The 20,047-nt window shown below is 33.5% G+C and overlaps 2 protein-coding genes across 3 annotated transcripts in view; both read left to right on the top strand.

Moving 5' to 3' along the window:
* Nucleotides 1-20,047, top strand: part of LOC121969805 (NAD-capped RNA hydrolase DXO1-like) — a 76,385-nt gene that overhangs the window by 16,915 nt on the left and 39,423 nt on the right. For both annotated transcript variants that reach the window (XM_042520062.1, XM_042520061.1), the window contains exons 5-9: nt 10,234-10,313; nt 10,427-10,450; nt 10,634-10,758; nt 17,529-17,742; nt 17,832-17,885. In XM_042520062.1, coding sequence (XP_042375996.1) covers nt 10,234-10,313; nt 10,427-10,450; nt 10,634-10,758; nt 17,529-17,742; nt 17,832-17,885 — 497 coding nt within the window. The remainder of the gene's footprint in view (nt 1-10,233; nt 10,314-10,426; nt 10,451-10,633; nt 10,759-17,528; nt 17,743-17,831; nt 17,886-20,047) is intronic.
* LOC121969807 lies at nt 3,106-4,495 on the top strand. The gene is made up of 3 exons (XM_042520063.1): nt 3,106-3,355; nt 3,450-3,568; nt 3,645-4,495. Exons 1-3 carry the CDS (start codon nt 3,208-3,210, stop codon nt 4,134-4,136), a joined length of 759 nt encoding a protein of 252 aa, XP_042375997.1. The 5' UTR covers nt 3,106-3,207; the 3' UTR covers nt 4,137-4,495.

The raw sequence follows: 20,047 nt of genomic DNA, 5'->3' as shown, positions 1-20,047 counted from the left end.
TATTGACTTCTGTTGGCTGCATGGGTATATTTACCGTTGATTGCCTTATAACCCAGTTATGTCCAAGGACATCCCTGGTGTTGTAGCTTCTTCCAGGAAGAGCTCTTACTCATAGTTGTCAAAAGCGCTCGCTTCGCTTGCTTAAGCGCAAAGCGAAGCGAGGCGCAGCCCTTGCGCTTCCGAGAACGTGGAAGCGCAGCAGGTTTAAGAAGTGCGCGCGTCGCTGCGCTTCGCGCAGAAGCGAGCGAAGCGCAGCTCTTCTGCGCGACCCTAAAAGTTTCCTTTTTTGTTTTACATTTTATTTAAAGCCCTAATTAATCTCTTTAAACCTGTCTCTTCGTCTCCCGCGGCTGTTCGTTGCGTCCGCCGCTGCTGCAACTAGACAGATTTGCCGTGGCTGCTTCTTCACGTGTGCTGCTGCTTCTTCACGCGTCGCCTGCAGGTAAGTTTTCAATTTCTGTTACTTAAATTCAGTTTGAAGCATCCTGGCCATTCTGCGATCGCCTCCGGCGGCGTCGCGGGATGCCTTCGGCGGCGTCGGAGGCGTCGCGGGAGTGCCCCGACGCATCCAGCGGCGTAGCGAGAGGGACCCGACGCCTCCAGCGGCGTCGCGGGAGTTCTCCGACGCCGGAGGCTTCCTGCGACGCCGCCGGAGGCTTCCCGCGACGCCTCCGGCGACGTCGGTGGCCTTCGGCGACGGCTCTGGCGGTGTCGCGGGCATCGCCGTGGTCGAACTCGCGTGAAACAATGGAGGAGAAAAAGTTTGATTTTATTAAATCAAATTTAAATAAATACACGAAAAAAAATATAAAAAAATTGATAAAGTTTTTTAATTCATATAAATTTAATTTAAAGATATAAAAAATAAATTAAAATTTTAAAAAATTTAATAAATTGCATTAATTTATATAAATCACATTTAAATATATAAAAATTATTTAAAATAAACAAAAATCTAATAAATATTATTAATTCTAATTTCTAAATCAGATTTAATTATTTAAATTTTAATTAAATGTATCAAAAATATTTTAAAAATCTAATAATCTTATTAATTTTAAACTAGATTTAATTATTTAAAATTTAACCTTAATATTTTTTTAAAAAATCTAATAAACTTTATTAATTATAAATCAGATTTAATTATTTAAACATATAAAAAATATATTTAAAATAAAAAATCTAATAAATTCAATTAATACATATAAATCATATTTAAATATATAAAATATATATAAAAAATAAAAATCTAATAAATATTATTAGCACATATACATCAGATTTAATCATTTAAATATATAAAAAATATATGTAAAATAAAAAATCTAATAAATTTTATTAAGACATATAAATCAGATTTAAATATATAAAAATATATTTAAAATTAAAAATTCTAATTAATTCATATAAATCATATTTATATTTTGATATTTTTTTTACTGTTTTATATATTGTTGCATATTGATTATTTATTACTGATTACAATGCTCTTGACTCTTGATTCTTAAATTAACTATGTCAAATATAACAATTCCATCCACTCGAAAAGATATTTCTTGAAATTATGCAATACGTTCGGATCCTAAAAATCCAAATGTTGTCAGTTGTATTTTTGTGGTAAAATAACAAATGGTGGAATTTATCAACACAAGTTACATTTAGTTGGGGGCAATAGAAATGTGAAAGTTTGTCCGAAATGTCCTGAGCATGTTAAAGAAGAAATTAGAGAGTTTATGCAAAAAAGAATAATTTGAAGAACCAAATAGATGAAATTCCTCATTCTAATGATGTTAATCAGTTAAAGATTTGGAAGAACATGAAGAAGATGATCATCAAACTAAAGTGAAAGGAAAACGACCAATATTCGATTCAAGCAACCATCCTACGACCCAAGGTAAAAAGTGTAAACAAACTAGACCTATTAATCTTTATTTTATGAAAGATGTTAATGAAATTGTCAAACAAAGACATGCAAAAAGTAAAGGATAATTTGATGAAAATAAAAAGAAGTTAAGAGATATTGTAGTTGAAAAATTTACGAGATGGATGTATGATGTTGGAATTCCTTTCAATGCTGTTAAATATGATTCTTTTAAGCCTTGTATTGAAGCTATTGCACAATTTGGATCGGGGATGAAACCTCTATCATATCATGAAGTGAGGGTTAAGTATTTGAAGGAGTTGGCAAATACGAACTCACTTCTCAAATCCCATGAAGAAGATCATGCAACTTTGGGTGCACAATCATGGCAGACGGATGGACAGATAAAAAGGGTACGACTCTAAATTTTTTGGTGAATGGTCCCAAAGGAAGTGTATTTGTCGAATTAGTTGATGCTTCAGACTATTCTCACACAGCGGACAAAATATTTGAGTTACTTTCTAAATTTGTTTATCACATTGGAGAAAAAAATATGGTTCAGATTGTAACAGATAATGCAAGCTGCAATGTCAGTGCAGGTAATATTTTAAATTTTTGTTAGATGTTACTTCCAATTAATAATTGAATTATATTTTTAATTTTTTTGATTAAATATTTTTTTTAGGTCGTCTTTTGGAAAACCGATTTCCACACTTTTACTGGACTCCCTGTGCAGCTCATTGTTTAGATTTGTTGCTTGAGGATATATTCAAAATTTCTCATCTCAGAAAATTGCATGAACGAGCGTTGATGGTTAATGTTTATATTTACAATACACCATAAGTATTGAGCATAATGAGAGAGTTTACTGGACATAGAGACATGGTAAGAACCGTAAATACACGTTTCGCAACCGCTTTTTTGACTTTAAAGCGATTTCATGTACAACAAGCAAATCTGAGAAAGATGTTTACATCTGAAAAGTGGGCAAATAGTTGATTTTCTAAGGAGGCTACAGGAAAACGTGTAGCAGAAGTGATATTGATGTCTTCTTTTTGAAAAAATATGATTTTTGCATTAAAGGTTGGTGGTCCATTGGTAAAAATATTACGACTGATAAACAGTGAAAAAAGGTCTCCCATGGGTTATATTTATGAGTCAATGGACAGGGCAAACAAGCTATCGCTGCGTCATTTAACAATAAAAAAGAGAAGTATCGTAGCATTTTTGAATTCATTGACAAAAGATGGAACATTCGACTCCATCGACCTTTGCACGCAGCCGGATATTTCTTGAATCCAGAGTGTTTTTACTCAAACCCTGACATAGAAAATGATACAGAAGTGATGGAGGGTTTGTACAAGTGCATATCTAGATTGGTGAGAGGTGAGGATTTACAAGATAAGATCACGAATCAATTGGAAAAATACAAGAAAGCAGAAGGACTTTTTGGTTTGCCAATGGCTATCCGACAAAGGACTTTAAAATCGCCAGGTAAATTTATAAATAATATATCGTGCAATAATCAATATCAATATTGGATGGTAATAAAATTAATCTTATAATTTATATGTTTTTGTTTTTCAAGCTGATTGGTGGTCTTCTTATGGTGCATCAACGCCTGAATTAAAAACATTTGCAATGAAGATTTTAAACCTCACGTGCTCTTCTTCAGGCTGTGAACGTAATTGGAGTATTTTTGAACATGTAAGTTGAATTTTTTTTAATACATATTAAAATTTATATTATGAACTTAACCTTTTACTTTTTAATTTTTTTGTAGATACATTCTAAGAAAAGAAATAGGTTGTCTCAACAACGGTTGAATGATTTGGTATATATCAAGTACAATAGAGCTTTGAGGAGAAGATACGACATGCGAGATAAGATTGATCCTATTACTTTGTCAGAGATAGATGATAGTAATGAATGGTTGTTGGGAAAATTGGATGACAGTGATAAAGACGATGATAATGATTTTGTCTTTGAAGGTGAAGATTTGCGTTGGAGTGATGTAGCACAAGCATCTGGGGTTGGTGAAAGTGCATATGGCTTTCGATCTCGAAATGCGTCTTCTTCTTCAAAAGGGACATCATCATCTGCATTAGCAAAAAGAAAGCAGTCTTCAGCTCAAACTAGTCTTGTAAATGAAGAAGAAATTAATCTTGATAATGAAACTGAAGAAGAAGATACTGATGGATACAAATCAAGCGATGGAGCTGATGACATAGATTTGGACAATGAAGATGAAGAAGATGATTATTTTGATATTTGATATTTCATGTATCATATTTTCAAAGACTTTTAATTTTCAGTAATCTGCAACTTCATCAAAGAATATTTTGTTTATGGTTATTTGGATTTTCAAAGACATTTTGAAAGTTTTTTTAATAGATATAATAGCCCTTTTGTTTATTATGTTCTTTTCCGTAAAGCCCGCGCTTCGCCTTGCGCTTTGCGCTTTAAGCCCCAAGACCCTTGAGCGCTTTTTTGCGCTTCGCGCTTTTGACAACTATGCTCTTACTCCATGACTTGCCAAATAATCCACCACATTCTAGACTTCATAAGCAAAGCCGACATTAGGTGTATTAGATAAACGACCTACCAGTCCTCTGGTGACTAATAGGTTTGCTTCGCCATTCCTCCAGTTCTCGTATCCCCTTGTAAGAATTGATACTTGTATATTTCTGTAGAAATCAGAAATTGTAAGCATCGTATCAGGGATAACATATATTAATTGACTTCCATGAGTTAAGTCAATTTCCATTGTGGCAAAGATGGCTTGATCTCCTTGCCATCGGTTGTCCCTAAAGACAACTAAAGCCAGAGTTCCTTCTTGCCGATGTAGAATCTGGACTCTTACTTGTATTACACCCATATGAAGAAATCGCATGCCACTTCTTTGAAGTTGGGTGAAACTTTCAGGTTGTATAAAAGCCCGATCTATCTGGTTACTTGTGACCAGCATAGCTTCTTCGGATCTGTGGATATACACTCTATGGTGTACATCGTCTCTCCGAGAGTGATATAGAACCTCAGCTGGAACTATGGAGGCTCTCTCTTGCATAGAGAGTCTTAGCTGAATTTGAGGATCAAGCTGTTGTTCTAAGGAGTTATTATAAGCTCCTCCTACGATCCTTCTCGTAACCCTTTGTATTGCTCTTTGTGCGTTGTACCGTCGTCTTTGATTTTGTCGGTACTCCCATACTTGGTCTTCAAATAAAGGTGCCCCTTCTGTTCTTGTTATAGTTGTGACTGGGGGGTTTTGAGTCTGTTGAGCCATTACTTCTTCGTCTTGGCTTGTTCTTCTTTAAGGGTCTGGAAGGGATCAGTGAACACTCTCAGTGTTCCTTTTGCTTCCTTGGGCTTCTCCTGAATGGATAAAGTTTTAACTTTGTCAGTTATACTTTGAATCACTGCTTCGGGGAGGATTTGTTGCTGCGGAGCTTTTTCTTCAAGCCTTTTGATCCTATCTTCCAGGGATTCAAGCTTCTCTAGAATAGTTACGAGGAGCTGGATCTGCGTATTAGCTTGTTTAATAATAGCAGTATTGCTACTAATACCTCCTTTGTAATCAGCTGGTCTGCAAAAACCAATTGCTGGAGCTTCAATTTCTTCTGTAGCCTGGAGTGCTTCTTTGTAAGAGCTTGTGGCCTTAGTATTGATGTAGCTCATGAAGAGACCCAATTTTCAACTTTGTGTAGTAGGATTTCCACCTTATCTACTTTTCTTTTTAATTCTTCTGATAACTGTATGGCCTGTTGTTCAATCAATTTAGGCTGTTTTGTTATTTTTATAATGAGGTCTTCTATCTGTTTGTTCGTCAAAGGTTTATTCTCTAAGACTTCCTTAGTAAGGTTCTTTAATGCTTTACTAAGGTTTCGGTTTTCAGCTTTTAATTCTTCTAGCTGTTCCTGTATTTGTTTAAAGTTTTTGAGATGTATTCTACAGGAAAGGCAAACTCGGTCGTAGATGACTAAGATATTGTGAGCTATCTCTCTTTTGGTAGGCTGTTTCTCTGTTTTTGCTAAATCAAGGTATTCTAGGTTCGAGGTGTGGGATTTAGTATACCATTCCTGAATGCTTTCTTCCCAGCGTCTAGACATAGACACAATCACAACTTCACCCTAGTTACCATCTTCTTTAAAAGCTGCGGCTTACGGCTTAGGGGGTTCTAGAGGTTTTCTTGCTCATACAGGTGTGCCCTTGGATTTACAGATGACATCCCTTGCCTTGTTACCAAGTTATGACCTGTCCTTTTGCAATCCACCCGTCGTTCCCTTGTCGCTTTATTACCACAAATTTTTCAGTCGAAGGTTTACGGGGCTTGGTTATTAAGACACTATATTAGTACATGTTTTCGCTATAACTGATCAACAGTTGCAATTCGCTAGACATGCCCTTGGGCTTCGCTATAACTGATCAACAGTTGCAATTTGCTAGCCCAAATTTTAACTAAAAGATGTCTGTTATTGCTTAAGGAAATAGAACATAAAGAAACTTCTACTTTACCCAAAAACCTCTCTCCTGTGAATACCCTGAGAAGTGTTTACTCAGCCATTAAGGTTAACTTCGCTCTGATACCAATAAGGTTGCGGAAACGTCTTCTTTTTCGTTGTGACCTCTTGTGGTGGTCTTGCCTCGCCATGAAGCATCCACTAGGCCGTTGTCGCTCGCGGCTCTAAGCTTGGTTTTGAATGGTTTCGATGTTGGTCGGTAGGCAGAATAATAAATTCCGCCGGTGCTGACCGTCACGGAGAATAACTTTATCAATCAAAGAGAAATTAGAGGATAAATATTTTATCTTTCGAAAACAATCCTTTTTTTGTTACATTAAAGTAGGGATCTAAGGACATGCATGACAATGTGTTCATGAATGAGCATCTATAAATACAAATAGAAACAATTTAGAAAAGCTTAAGATGAACACAATAGATAATAATATAAAATCTAAGAATTAATTAAAACTTAAGGTCAATGGATCCAATCTTGACCCAATTTAAGGTTTACCCTTCTTAAATATATACCAAGTAGGGGATCTAACAATCTGCTAGTCAATGTGCTCCCGAATGGGCATCTATAAATACAAACAAAAACAATTTGGAAGAAAGCTTAAAAGAACTAAATATGATAATAATACAAAATAATCTAAGAATTAATTAAACTAGCTTAATGGATTCTATCTTAATCCAACTACTCTAATACGACTTGAAGAATTCAACTCCACTACTAACAAACAACTATTAATCTTTTATCTTAATCTGAATAAACCAACATAAAATAGAAATATAATATGACCAAACTATTATTCTCAAATTTTCTCAATTATGAAATAGAATAGGTGTTGTAGTCATACAAAACACTCAAGCCACTTGAACTTAAATAAGAAGTCATGATTAGTTCGAGATAGACAATCATTTAACAACACTGCAAGGAAATACTTACTGAATTCTCAACTTTGACTTGTTGAAAATTTGTATGCTAGGCGAGGATGAGTTGTGATGATGCCTTTAGACGCAAGACAACAAATGACATGGCCGAATTTGCTCAAGAGCACAAGAAAGAAGAGAGAAAGAGGTGAAAAAAAAGAAAGTGGCTCATGGTTTGCCCTAACTCCAGGTTGTGGTGCCAGTGATCCTGATGTCAATCGGTGTGGCACTATGACACAAAACAAGGAAAGGGAAACCACAAGAAAGAGTGATAGGAGTGAGAGAGTTGCTAACTAAGGAGGGGTTGACGATTAACATTCGTCTCTCTTGGCCTCTGGTGCAATGCCATAATAGAACAAAAGAAAGGAAAGAGAGGCTGGGGAGATGATTGCTAGGGCCAACGATGCTTGCACGATGTTGGCAAGCAGAGTGAGAGAGAGAGAGAAAAATAGGGAAAGAAAGAAAAAGTGAGGTGTTGTAGGAGGAGAGAGTAGCTGACAGCAAACATGCATGGTGAAGGCGGTGCAAATGGTGACAATGCAAGAGGGAGAGAGAAGAGAAGGTTGGATGAGTGGCAGTGTATGGAGAAGGAATCACATGGGGAGGGAGAGTATGGGGTTCACATAATTTTCAACTAAAAAATTCTACTAATTTGTGTCAACATGACTATGGTAGATTATCCCAGCTTTATAAATTTCATTTGGTACTAAATTACTTAAAATAAATCCATATTGTTTTTGCATTTTAATCCACATGATCCTAATCACTATGTCAACGAAGAGTTCCATCCACGCCTAATTTGACTTCAACTTGACTCTAAACCTAATTTGTTGGCTGGGTTTATTATTATTATTTGTATAAAAATTTAATTAAAGATGCACAAATTTAAATGTGAAAAATTTGATATCTAACAAAGCATAGCATATTATATGCGTTGAGTTCACTGCATAGCACATATGCCATGCGTGTGACCATATGGTCCATAATATAACAAAGAATACTAATAAAGGTATCTTCTATATGACATGCATTTAATTGGACACAAGCAAAAAAAAATGTTTATTAATACATATAAATTCACACATACAACTTAACTTATAAAAGTATCTCACAGTCCCATAAACTAAATCTCAGTGAAGGGAAAACACCATGAAAGCTCTATTAATTTGAGAAGGCATCAAAGCAAATTATCATTAGGGGTTTATTTGATTTGGTACAACCTAGCCTGGTTCAAATGCAACATATTTTCACTTTTTTGAATGATCTGTGTCCAGCATAAATTGCATATGAGGTCGCATAGGTTGCCTTGTTTGACTTGTTGAAGCCAGTTTGATCCTCTATCTCAAAGGCTCTGGGCCTCTGGCCACTTTTTAATACCATGATTTCCACTACAAATTGCTTCATATAAAAACGGGCAATTTTGCAGGTTTTAAAGAATCCAATTACTAATTAGCAACTTATTAGAAGTCCACTCCTAGATGAGTCTACAGTTTTTTTTTTTTGAAAGCGATCAGCCGATCAGCACAAATTCATGAAAATACCAAACCACAAATTCAAGCAACATTGGAACTCGGCCACTTAGCAGTAATACAACATAAATTATGCAGAAAATAGTGAAAGTATAATAACAAAACCAATTAACAAACATAATTCTCAGTTTATCAATTAATAAAACCATAAGCATCTGAAAATAACATCGGATGCAAACACATGAAATAGTTTATCAATTTTTATTTCTTGTATTTTACCCAACACTTTCTCTCTCTCTCTTTTAAAATATTTATCTGATTTATTGAATTAAGTTATGTTAAGAGGGTTTAAATAATGTATTAGCTTTTTTGAGAATGCTAATATGAGTTAAGTGTTATATCCATCATTTTTTTAATATTTTATCTTTTTTATTGAATTAAATGTAGGCTACATTGCTTATATTGTGAAGTTCTAGGTGTTGTTGAAAATAGGTTCCTGCCCCTTTCTGTTGAAAATCCATAGTCTACCATGATCTTTCAATTTGATTATATATTTCATTTGTTGATTGTGATCTCTGTTGTTGTGCTGTCCCTTCAAGAATATTCATTGTCTTGGGAGAGGTGTCAGTCAAATCTAGCGGTGGTTTGAGGAAATTCCAAAGAGGAACAAAGGGTTTCAACAAAGGGAAAAGTTCTCTCTATGAGGCATCAACAATAGGGAAAAGTTCTGACTTGAGGGAGGAAGAGAGGAAGAACTAAGTGAAGAGTAGGGAAAAAGTGGAGTTTAATACTCGCGCCAAAATATTTCCAAAGTTAATATATGAGTATTCTTAATCAAGAGATTAAGAGCTTTGAGGAGTCTAATTTTGATGATAGGCAAAGAGAATGAGAGAGGAGAAATAGATTAGTGTTCAAGTCTCAATGATCTAGAGGGATAGCAGTGGGAGTATGAGTTTTGTTAAGACTTCCTATGCTAAAGCCTTGCTTTCACAATATCCTGATGATCTAGAAAATCTTCTTGAAACTCTCTTGATTATTAGAATAGAGACCCTCACTCTTCTCTCATTCTTCACCTCTGACACTGCCATACCTCTCTCACTTCTTTCTCAAACATCAAGTAATTCCTCTCATGCCTAATGTCTTATTTATATTAATATCTAACTAATCCATACAGGTTAATATGTTGATTAGCAAGACTCCCACCAACTTGGAGGTTTATTCAATCCTCTTGGATATTTCAAGTTTTTCATAAGTTCACTTAATTAAATTTAACTAAAGACTATTAGAACTTTTTGAAGCTTTAGTTAAATCAAATTAAAATAAATCCAAATGAAGTGTAGAAAATTTCTATAAATTAGCAAATGGGGGAGAAGACTGTAACGCTGGTCAAGATGGCTTTTGTTTGGCCTATCATAATGTCTGCATATTTCTTTTGGTTTAAGCTACTTTTCTGACAGTTTTGATGTATATTCAGACTTGGGATCTCAAGGGTTTGGTGATCTGCTTACTTGCATAAGAAGCAAAAACATACCTCTCCAAAATATTCATTTTGTGGCAAGTACCTTTTGTAATTACCTTTCCTGGTTGCACACACACACTTCTTATTTGGTTAGGATAAATATATGCTTCTGAACTCTTACATTTTCCTCTTTTTCTATTGTTTGTAGACTTATCGAAACAATCTCAACAAGGTACTTTCAAATGCTTTTGTGGACAATTTTATTTTCATACACAGAATGGGTGACTGAATTTCTTACTGTCTTATAAAGTCTTTTTATGTTGTTAAATTGGATCAATTTCACTAATCATGTGCTCATGTTCTTGTTTATGTATACTAATACACAATTAAAGACCTTGTTTCTTTCTACAATCAGATCCTTGCTACAGCATATATAAGAAATGAACCATGGAAAATGGGCGTGCATAAGAGATGTGGGGTTGTGTATCTTGATGTGCACAAACTTCCTGAGAGACCAGAAAGTAGGCAAGACTCTAGGAGGTAATACATTTCTTAGCAATATATTTTGTCTGTGATCGTCATGCTAATAATATATAACCTTTTCCATTTTACTACTTTGTTATTTTGTCCTATGCCATTACCTTGGTGTTTAAAGCTTTGATGCTTCATTAATTGGTGTACTTAAACCATTTTAGCAATTAGTTTATTTTGTTTAACTTCTTGGAAAATTTTAGTTTACCAGTCAAATTTACTTCAAGGAAATCTAGCCCCTCAATTTTTCTGTTACTATGACCTTTGAGTTTAACAATTGCATCTCTATATACCCACCAGATAACCCCCTCTCCCTCTCTAAATTGCTTCAAATAATGGTGGAAAGTGGCATGTGTATGCGGTGCTTTCATAGAATGAATTCGAGAGACTGAATTAGGAGCAAAAGTAAATACCAATGGTCATTATAAATTATTTGTCCAAGAAATGAAGAAAATTTACAAAAAAAAAAAATACTTCATGATCAATTTCAGAATTTATGTTTCATTTTGTTGCCAACAAATATTTGGGAGAGAAGGAACAAGGTGGTGATGGATGGTTAAGAAGGAAAAGAGAACTAGTATGGAAGGTGAATGAAGTCATCTGATTTTATTACTTTTCAGGCAAGTAACTCAATCTGAATCTATAAGGTTCTTGGGGCACAATATGATGCCTAGATACACACAATTATACCAATTGTCATGAATCTGATTGATGAGGACAAGGTTTTTAAGAAGTATTCAGTTCTAGGGTTTAGGTCAAGCATAAAGGTCATAGTGTCTTTTTTTTTTTCAAATATCATGGAGAAGGAAATGCCAAGAATTTTGGCAACAAAAATTGATAGTTTAACCAGTGATATGATAGTGATTTCAAACAGTTTTTTGTGCTGCAGTATGCCCTTCAGTTGCATCGTGCCTGACAGATTTTGTCGATAAATGTGATAAAGTGTGCACTTTTTAATGATTATAGGATATCTATTGTATCTCTACCTGGTCTGATCACAGTGGCCAGATTGAAATAGAATAGAATGGACAATTAAGTGGTTTATATAGAAAAATGTTAAGGGATAAACATAATTATCTTATTGTTTTAAGTGGCTTATGTGGATTACTTGAGGAAATGCTAGCCTTTCAGTACTGGGCTGATGTTTTGATGTATAGTATCGGTGGTGAATTGAAGGGAAAGAATGAAGGAGATGAAAAAGAAAAGTAAGAAAGGAACATAACTATATAACAGAAGCTACAAAAAATTAATAACAATTCATCTTGACATGTAGTGTTGTAGCATGCTAAAGGATGAGACAAGATAAATTAATTGAGTTGTGCCCAAGGTTTAAAACCTCTAATCGTGTCAGAGTTTTAGTCTTTGACTGAAATAATATTGTTTTAGTATCATGTCGATGTTTTGATGCACGGTGTCGATAATGAATTGAAGGTTGAAGAAGGAAGAAAATTAAGCGGAGGAAAGAGACGTTGACTATGCTAGGTAATTTATCTAAACAATATGTTTTGACTGCATCGCTCAACACAGTATGATGTCAAATCATGCTAATGCCTAGTAGTATCGAATTTTGGTAATTTAAAAGAATGATATGTTTTGATCATATCACTAGACATTATACCATATTTCAAACTATTAATATATTATATATTTTTATATATAGCAAATTAAAATATAGAGACACAAAATATAAGTCAAAGTAGTTCTCATTTAATTTGACTATGAAAAGCAAATTGTTCTTCTTTATTAAAAATAAAATATTGAAAACAATTGAAAAGTAGTCACTTTACAATCTTGCTAGTTGTTACCCTATTAAAAAAGTAGTTTATGGTAAATATAAGAAGCTGAAGTCAATTTTGAATTCATAAAAGAAAATACATTTCAATGCAAATGGATTATAATTAATCTAAAAATAATTTATTGAATCCAAAAACTCTTACAGAAGTTCAAATTATAATTTTTTTGTTTTAAGATAAAAAATGTAATTAAAAATTTAATGTAACACGGTATAACTATGTTTTTAAAATATAGAATTATTGTTAAAGTGGGTAATACTTATTAGGGTTACCTCTATAAGGTATGCTCCTCTACCTTTATATTTTTAAGTTTACTATATTTATAATTAAGTCCTAAACATTCCTTTAAGTTCAAACATATTGTAAAAGAGTCTTAGCTTCTTTCAAAATTTACTTAATTCGACCTCTTAAAGACATGATCAGTGATCATTAAAACTAACAAATGGGGCACTTGGAGGCCTTCTCCTTGAGAAAGTGACATATATATATTCAATGTGTATGAAAACTTCATTATAACAATGTAACTTTATTTGCTCATAGGAGCATTGCCTAATTCTGTCATCAATTATTTAAGCTAAATAAGCTCAATATATGATTAGGCCCATAACTTTATTCTTCCTTTGACTTTCTAAGATTTCAAATTGTCTCCCAATAGAACACAATATTTTGATGTAGATATTCTATTGGTGGGAGAGGCCATTTAATTCACATTTTTGTTTCTCACAATCCAAGGGTGTCACAATATTAAAAGCTTGTTTTCTCTTGAAGTACCTTAATTCAAGGTTTGAAATCTTGACCCGTGTCAAGGTTTCGGTCTCGGACCGGAACAATACGATTTCGGTATCGTATCGTCCGATATAGTTTTGGTATTTTTATTTATATGTAGTAATTATTAGATAAATATGTTTATTGTGTATAATTTAAAAATAAGTTGTATATTGATTTTATATAAATTCTCAATTATTAGACAACTTAATATGGTTAGAAAAAATAATTAAATATAGTTTTCTATAAAGAAAATTAATCTATCAATAACTTGAATTAAAATTAATACATTATAATATATTACCTTAGTTATACCAAAAGGAGTGACGTGAATCAGATGGAAACATTGATTCTTACAACATTCAGCTTAGGTCAATTCCATAGTTTTCCAATGCCCAGATTAAATAATTATCCTATAACATGCAATATTGATATTAATTTCTCCACCATGACCATCAACGTGTCTTAATTCATCATTGGTTCAGTTGGATTTGAACGGGCACCACTGAAATCAAAATGGGTAGGCATAGGATAAGGATAAGTATACACCCCTGAGCTCCGATATCAGAGTTATAATAAGAAGGCTGCGAGTATGATGAACTTCGACCAGAATCAATCTCACTTAAACTCTCCATATATCTTGATAATTATGAGTTTTCTTTTGTTTGTCATCCTTATATCGACGTTGATATTGAATAGTGCTACTTCTAGCTCTATGATCATAATCTTGAGCTGCATGTGTGTAATCTGTCTCATATGTCCAATGGCTCTAGTGTTAGAGTAGGGGGAACATAATTTTTACTACTAGATGCATCATCATTGTCATCACTTCTATGAGTATTTGCACTGCTATCAATATCACTATTCTCATTTCGAACTTCTCATCATACTACAGTGTCAGAAGTTGATGATGTTTCATCATTGTCATTATGTTCATGCTTATCAATTACATCGAGTGGATTTTATCTAATTCTCAATTGACCCTTCCCTAAAAGGAGGTTTGCCTTTTTCTTTATTTTTAGTAAAAATTGCTGGAGATTTGCCTTTGCTTTTGCCTTTATCTATGAACTTTAGTTGGATTTGGGGTTGGGATGTTTGAGAACGTCTAGACCGAGATCCAGAAAATCAAAATTCTTGATCAAAAGCTTCATCTTCATCTTCTTCCTCGCAGATATATCCTATATTTTTTCAATCAATTAGGAAATTGAGATGATCGTGGTGGGTCCTGCTTCATCAAATAATGGATGCGTGCGGTCACACGTGCTGTCACGGACGTGTGCCGTCGCATGTGATGCACACCACGTGAAACTTGGGTGTGCGGGGTGTCGGTTTCACCCGCGCGGTGGAACGATAGTGCCGCTCGGCACGAAATGACATTTCACTCCATGCTTTAATGTATCGTAGGATCATTTAAGTTAGCTCCTAATAATTATAAGATGGAGACTTAAGAAATTAACTAGTCATATTTTCAAGAAATGAAACGTCAAACATGACAATGCAAGTACATATTTATATTGCACAATATAGATTCCTCTAAGTGGACAATATTTGAAAGTGCTAATGGGCGTATACGTTTAGCCTTGTGATTCTACAAACTAGTGATGTTTGGGACCCATTTGTAAATAGATTTGAGTTTTCTTAAGGTTGTGAATCTAAAGTCATAGTAAGCTAATATATATATTAGTAGAGATGACTACTAATGCAACTTAAGAATATCGTTTTTAGAAATTTTAAGGTTTTTTAGAAGTTATTTGTTAAGACTTTCTTTAAGAGAATACGTTTTTAAGGAATTGTTTTAAGTTGGTAATTGTTTAAGTGTTGGGGTGCTAAGTAATTTTTGGTTCATTTAGATTTAGAGAAGAGAGTAGTTATTATGGTAGAATAATATTATTTTAGTTGGTTTATTTGTTAATTTTCAATTAGCCTATTTCTAGTTTGATTTGATTGAGGTTTATAAAAGTGATCTAATTCTCTTATGTATTTAATCCTCTTTGCTTGTCATTATTTCTCTATGTCAGATATTTATCTCATGTGCTATCCTTTTTTTTATCAATTCACTAGGAGTTTGATTCAATTTTGGTGCCCTTCAATTTGATAAGAGAGCAACTTTGTAATTTTAAGCCTAAATTTCTACCAATCCTTAATTCCTCCTCTGGTGCCCAACCATCCACTATTTCCATGCCTTTGCCTTTATCTATTACCCATCACCGCCTCCTTTTCCCACCGCTTACTCAAATTTTCATCCTTGATCTTCTAACCAAAACCCCATCACAAATGCTTTCTACTTGAGAACCAACATCTCTGGTCGATAACTTATCTTGCCACTGCAATGACAACCTCATTGTTTCCCAAATAGAAATAGTTTCTTCATTACGATAGCCACCTCCTTCCGCCTATATCAGTGAGCTCCACTAGCCTCCTAGTTGTTGTGCCTCTCCATAGTCGCTGCACCCACCTACTTGCATATTCTGACACCATCGTTGAACTTTGATTACTAGGAAACTTCATATGTTGCAACATAAGGATCAAGTGAGCATGCTTCAACACCACAAGAAGAAGAAAACGTTCCTCGCTTGCCTCAATTTCCTTTGGTAGGGAGGACCACTTGTCGGTCTTCTATGAACAAGTTTCCTCATTCTCCGAAGGAATTGCCAATCCACCTTATTCTATTATCATCTTCTTTGTTATGGTGCTGACACCTTGGAATGTCATTGACAACCAACAAAATTAAAGCTGCTGGATTTTTATAGGCACGACCTCCTTGGTTTGCAGAGTCCCTCTACCAGGTTCATGCAATCTCCAACTTGAACCACCGGCCTACTCTGATTGTCCACAATTGATTACCACCTTCTCCTCTAGGGTGCCCATTGACCACTATAGATTGCCTCTTTTCTCGACATCCGAGTCTCCATGCGACAAGATCATGTGCTCATTGGCTGCCACAAGTCACAGTGCCTCTTGAGGTTAGAGTCTTTGTGCAATAGTGGTAACAACAGTTGCTAGAACAATGCTAGCATTATTTTCTCTTGAACAAGATCACCATTGATGGTCTCACCTCCTAAGTCAGTCTTTCAGGAGCACCATGAACTCCCTGCCACTTTTGTCCCAGCCTAATCCAACCTTCTGCTGGCGGAGTGCCATTGCGTGTGGCTTGTTTAGCGACACTTTCTACACTCTTTACTCAAGTAGATTCTGAGCCTTGTAATATAGGTAAAAGCAGCATATCTCTATAAAGGGAAAACTGTTATTAAAAGATCTTTCCACTAAAATAAAAAAAAAATATAAACTGTTATAAAGACATGATCCCACTTACTGGATATCTCAAAGAATGGTCATCTAGTACAAAAGCTTGGGATTTGGTTCAAACCTACAACAAACTGTAAATTTGCAAAATTAATTCAGCACAAGACTGATTTGATCTATAGTCAATTACAAAAAATTTAAGATGTAAAGAACCATCATTTTGCCGAACCTCATGAAATCTCTATAAATTGCAACTATTGCAACTTTTTTTAGAATTACATTTGTTAAATTAATTGATTTGTTTAAATTGCTTGCATTTTAATCAGTTTCTCTCATAACTTTCTACATGCCATTACACATTGATCGTTAAAAAAGCAAAAAAATACTATCAAATAGATAGTTTCTTTATTCAGTTTAATTGCCCTTCATCAAATAGGAAAAATATCATCATAGACATAACTTGGATATTACTCCTTTACTTACACCTTAATTTTCATGATTACACGTCTTATTTTTTGCACAACGTTTTGAACAATTTGAACGCACATCCACATTTAGACAAGCTTTAAGTAGCTTCCTAAAAATATTGATGGTTATAGGCTTGTAGGCATATTAAGGTAGATAATTTTAGTTTCTTTAGATATATGTGGAAGCTGGGATGTGGCTTCTTCGATACTTAATTTTTATTTATGCATATAATACAAGTAAATATCTGGTCTTTTCCTTTTTTCCTCAGTGCAATCCTCGTCCACACAAGAATTTGTCACACATTGCCTCAATAAAATGCCACATGTTAAGCAAAGACATGCTTGCTCGTTGTGCAACCTGATCATAGGCTTTAAAATGTAGAATATAAGAACTAATATTAAAGGATACTAATAATAATTTGTCTTTTCTTTTCAATATTGGATTTTGTCTTCCTCTTTATAGAAATTTCTCTATTGACTTGGTTTTGGAGATTGTTATCCAATATGGCAGATGTTACTGGGGCTATGCTTTTGAGAACCTTGCAACTGAGAATTCCACAGAAACAGATATTGATGGTAAAGGTATTGATGCAAATGTGGAATTCTGCTCAGTAATAAAGACTAAATTAGGTGCACACCGAATCATCATGGGTGCTGAGATGGATTGTTGTGATTCGACTGATGATGGAAAACGGTTCTATGTGGAGTTGAAGACAAGCCGGGAGGTTATTTCTATTCATTGTAGTGTATTGCATCTACGCTATTCTATTTAGGAATATTTATTTTTGGATTGTTCATCATCATCTTCCTGCAGTTGGAGTATCGCACAGAGGAGAGATATGAGAGAGAAAAGTTGCTGAAGTTTTGGGTAAACTTTTTATTTTTTTTTGCTTAAAGAATTTAATTGATGATGACTTGCTAATTAATCTTTTGATATTTTTTACTAAGAATATTCTTCACAACAATGATACATGGGGCACACAGAAATTTTTCTAAGGGTTCTTTAAATTCTTATATATAAATATTTGTGCTTAGACATATACTCCATTAGAAGTGTGCTTTGTCGGAAGTATTAGAGTCTAGTGCCATGCTCAATTATGGCCTTCGATTAGAACTCTCAGTTTTGATTTCTATGGCTTGTCAATTCGTTACCTGCATTGACAAGTTCCAAGCGTATCAAGATGGATTTGTATGTGTTTTTATTCTTTAATCATGGTCCTGTTTGACTTATTTACTTTTTAAAAATAGGATTGTAGCTGTTGCACTAAAATATGTTAACTGAATTTTAAATAAATTTAACCTTTTTGATTTCTTTCAATTGGGTTAGACTTGCTATCTTTTGAAAATTTATTTGTGTTTTAAGATTTTCAAAAACTAAATAAAAAAATATCATTCCTAATGATAAGACTAAACTAATGTTCCGCATATAGATATGTAAATGATTGCTAAAAATATCAATTAAAGTTAATTTATTATTATGTAAATATTAATAAAATTATACTTATAAATTAAACTTCAAAATTTTAAAAGTGTATAAATTAACTTTAATTATTTAATAATTAATTATAATTATCTTATGGTAAATTTTAAATTTTATTGGTTATATAAATATCCATAGATTATAATTATACAATTAATAAATAATAGTTTTAGATAATTTATATTAAATTAATAATTCAAAATTTTAAAATTAAAATATTTTACTCAAAGTGAAAATCATATAACCTATTATATTTTATGCTATATAAATCAATAATAGTTAATTATTTTTTGTAATTGTAAAGTTTAATTAAAATTCAAAATCTTATCAAAATTTTATAACTTAATATATAAAATATAACTAAATTTTGATGAAGTTATTGCAATATAATTTGTTAATAATAAAATTAAAATCACAATATTGATATATATATAGATACACACATACATATTTATAATTATTAATTAAATTTATAACTTATATTAGTTAATCCCCTATTGCTTCTAGTTTTAGCTCTTCACTTACTCATCTTCTTGTGATGAGCGACCTTGTATGCTTCTTCCAACTAACTTGATCAATTTTTTCTCTGCCTTGCCTTATTCTTTGAGTATCAGTGTTCCATCCATTTATGCCTTGTCTTCTTATAATGAGTGAATGATACACCCTCCCTACCTCTTGATTGATTGAGTTGCAACTCTTTGAATTTGTGATTGATCAATGGCTCGCCTCTGAGTGTTGATATAACTTCTTTTATGTGGTTGTATCTTTGTTATAGTGTTGACATTGGATAAGGCAAATCTCATACAATATAATTGTACATTGATATAAGAAGATTACTTATACCTTCTAGCTAAGTTTGAAATCTTGACTTGTGCTAGAGTTTTTTTTTTCCTGATTGGAATGATATGCGTTTTATACCTCCAAAAATAAGCTATACCAATAAAAAAATATTTATGTGAGCAAGATGTTATAAATTGTTATAAGTATCTCGACCATCTTACGACAACCAAGCATTATCCTATTAAGTGGGAATCCTCTTATGCCATTAGGCTTAATTCCTTACTATATCCTCATTTATATTTAAATAAATTTTATCTTATTTTATCGTTGCTAACTAAGTCTTCTTTAATCTCCTCTTTCCTCGATTAATGTATGTATTTATTAAGGTTTCACATCGCCTAATTGGGACATTTATTGGTCACCTAAGTACATATCTATAGCATTTTAAACATATTTTTTTTAGAGTTTTCTTTCAATAGGTGCAACTCTGACTTTCTCTCTAATATTCTCATTTCTTATCGTGCCCAACCTTGTATATTTGCACATCCTCCTCAACATCCTCATTTTTGCGACTCTCATCTTCTATTCGTGTGCTTGTTTTAGAGCCTAAACATCCTCATTTTTGCGACTCTCATCTTCTATTCGTGTGCTTGTTTTAGAGCCTAAACATCCTCATTTCTGCGACTCTCATCTTCTACTTGTGTGCTCGTTTTGAAGCCTCATTTTGTAAAACTTCCTTTTTAAGCTTGAGAAGAATCTTATGATTACAA

Source organism: Zingiber officinale, chromosome 4A (assembly GCF_018446385.1).
Source record: "Zingiber officinale cultivar Zhangliang chromosome 4A, Zo_v1.1, whole genome shotgun sequence".
NCBI lineage: Eukaryota > Viridiplantae > Streptophyta > Magnoliopsida > Zingiberales > Zingiberaceae > Zingiber > Zingiber officinale.
This window is presented reverse-complemented; position numbering and strand designations above follow the sequence as displayed.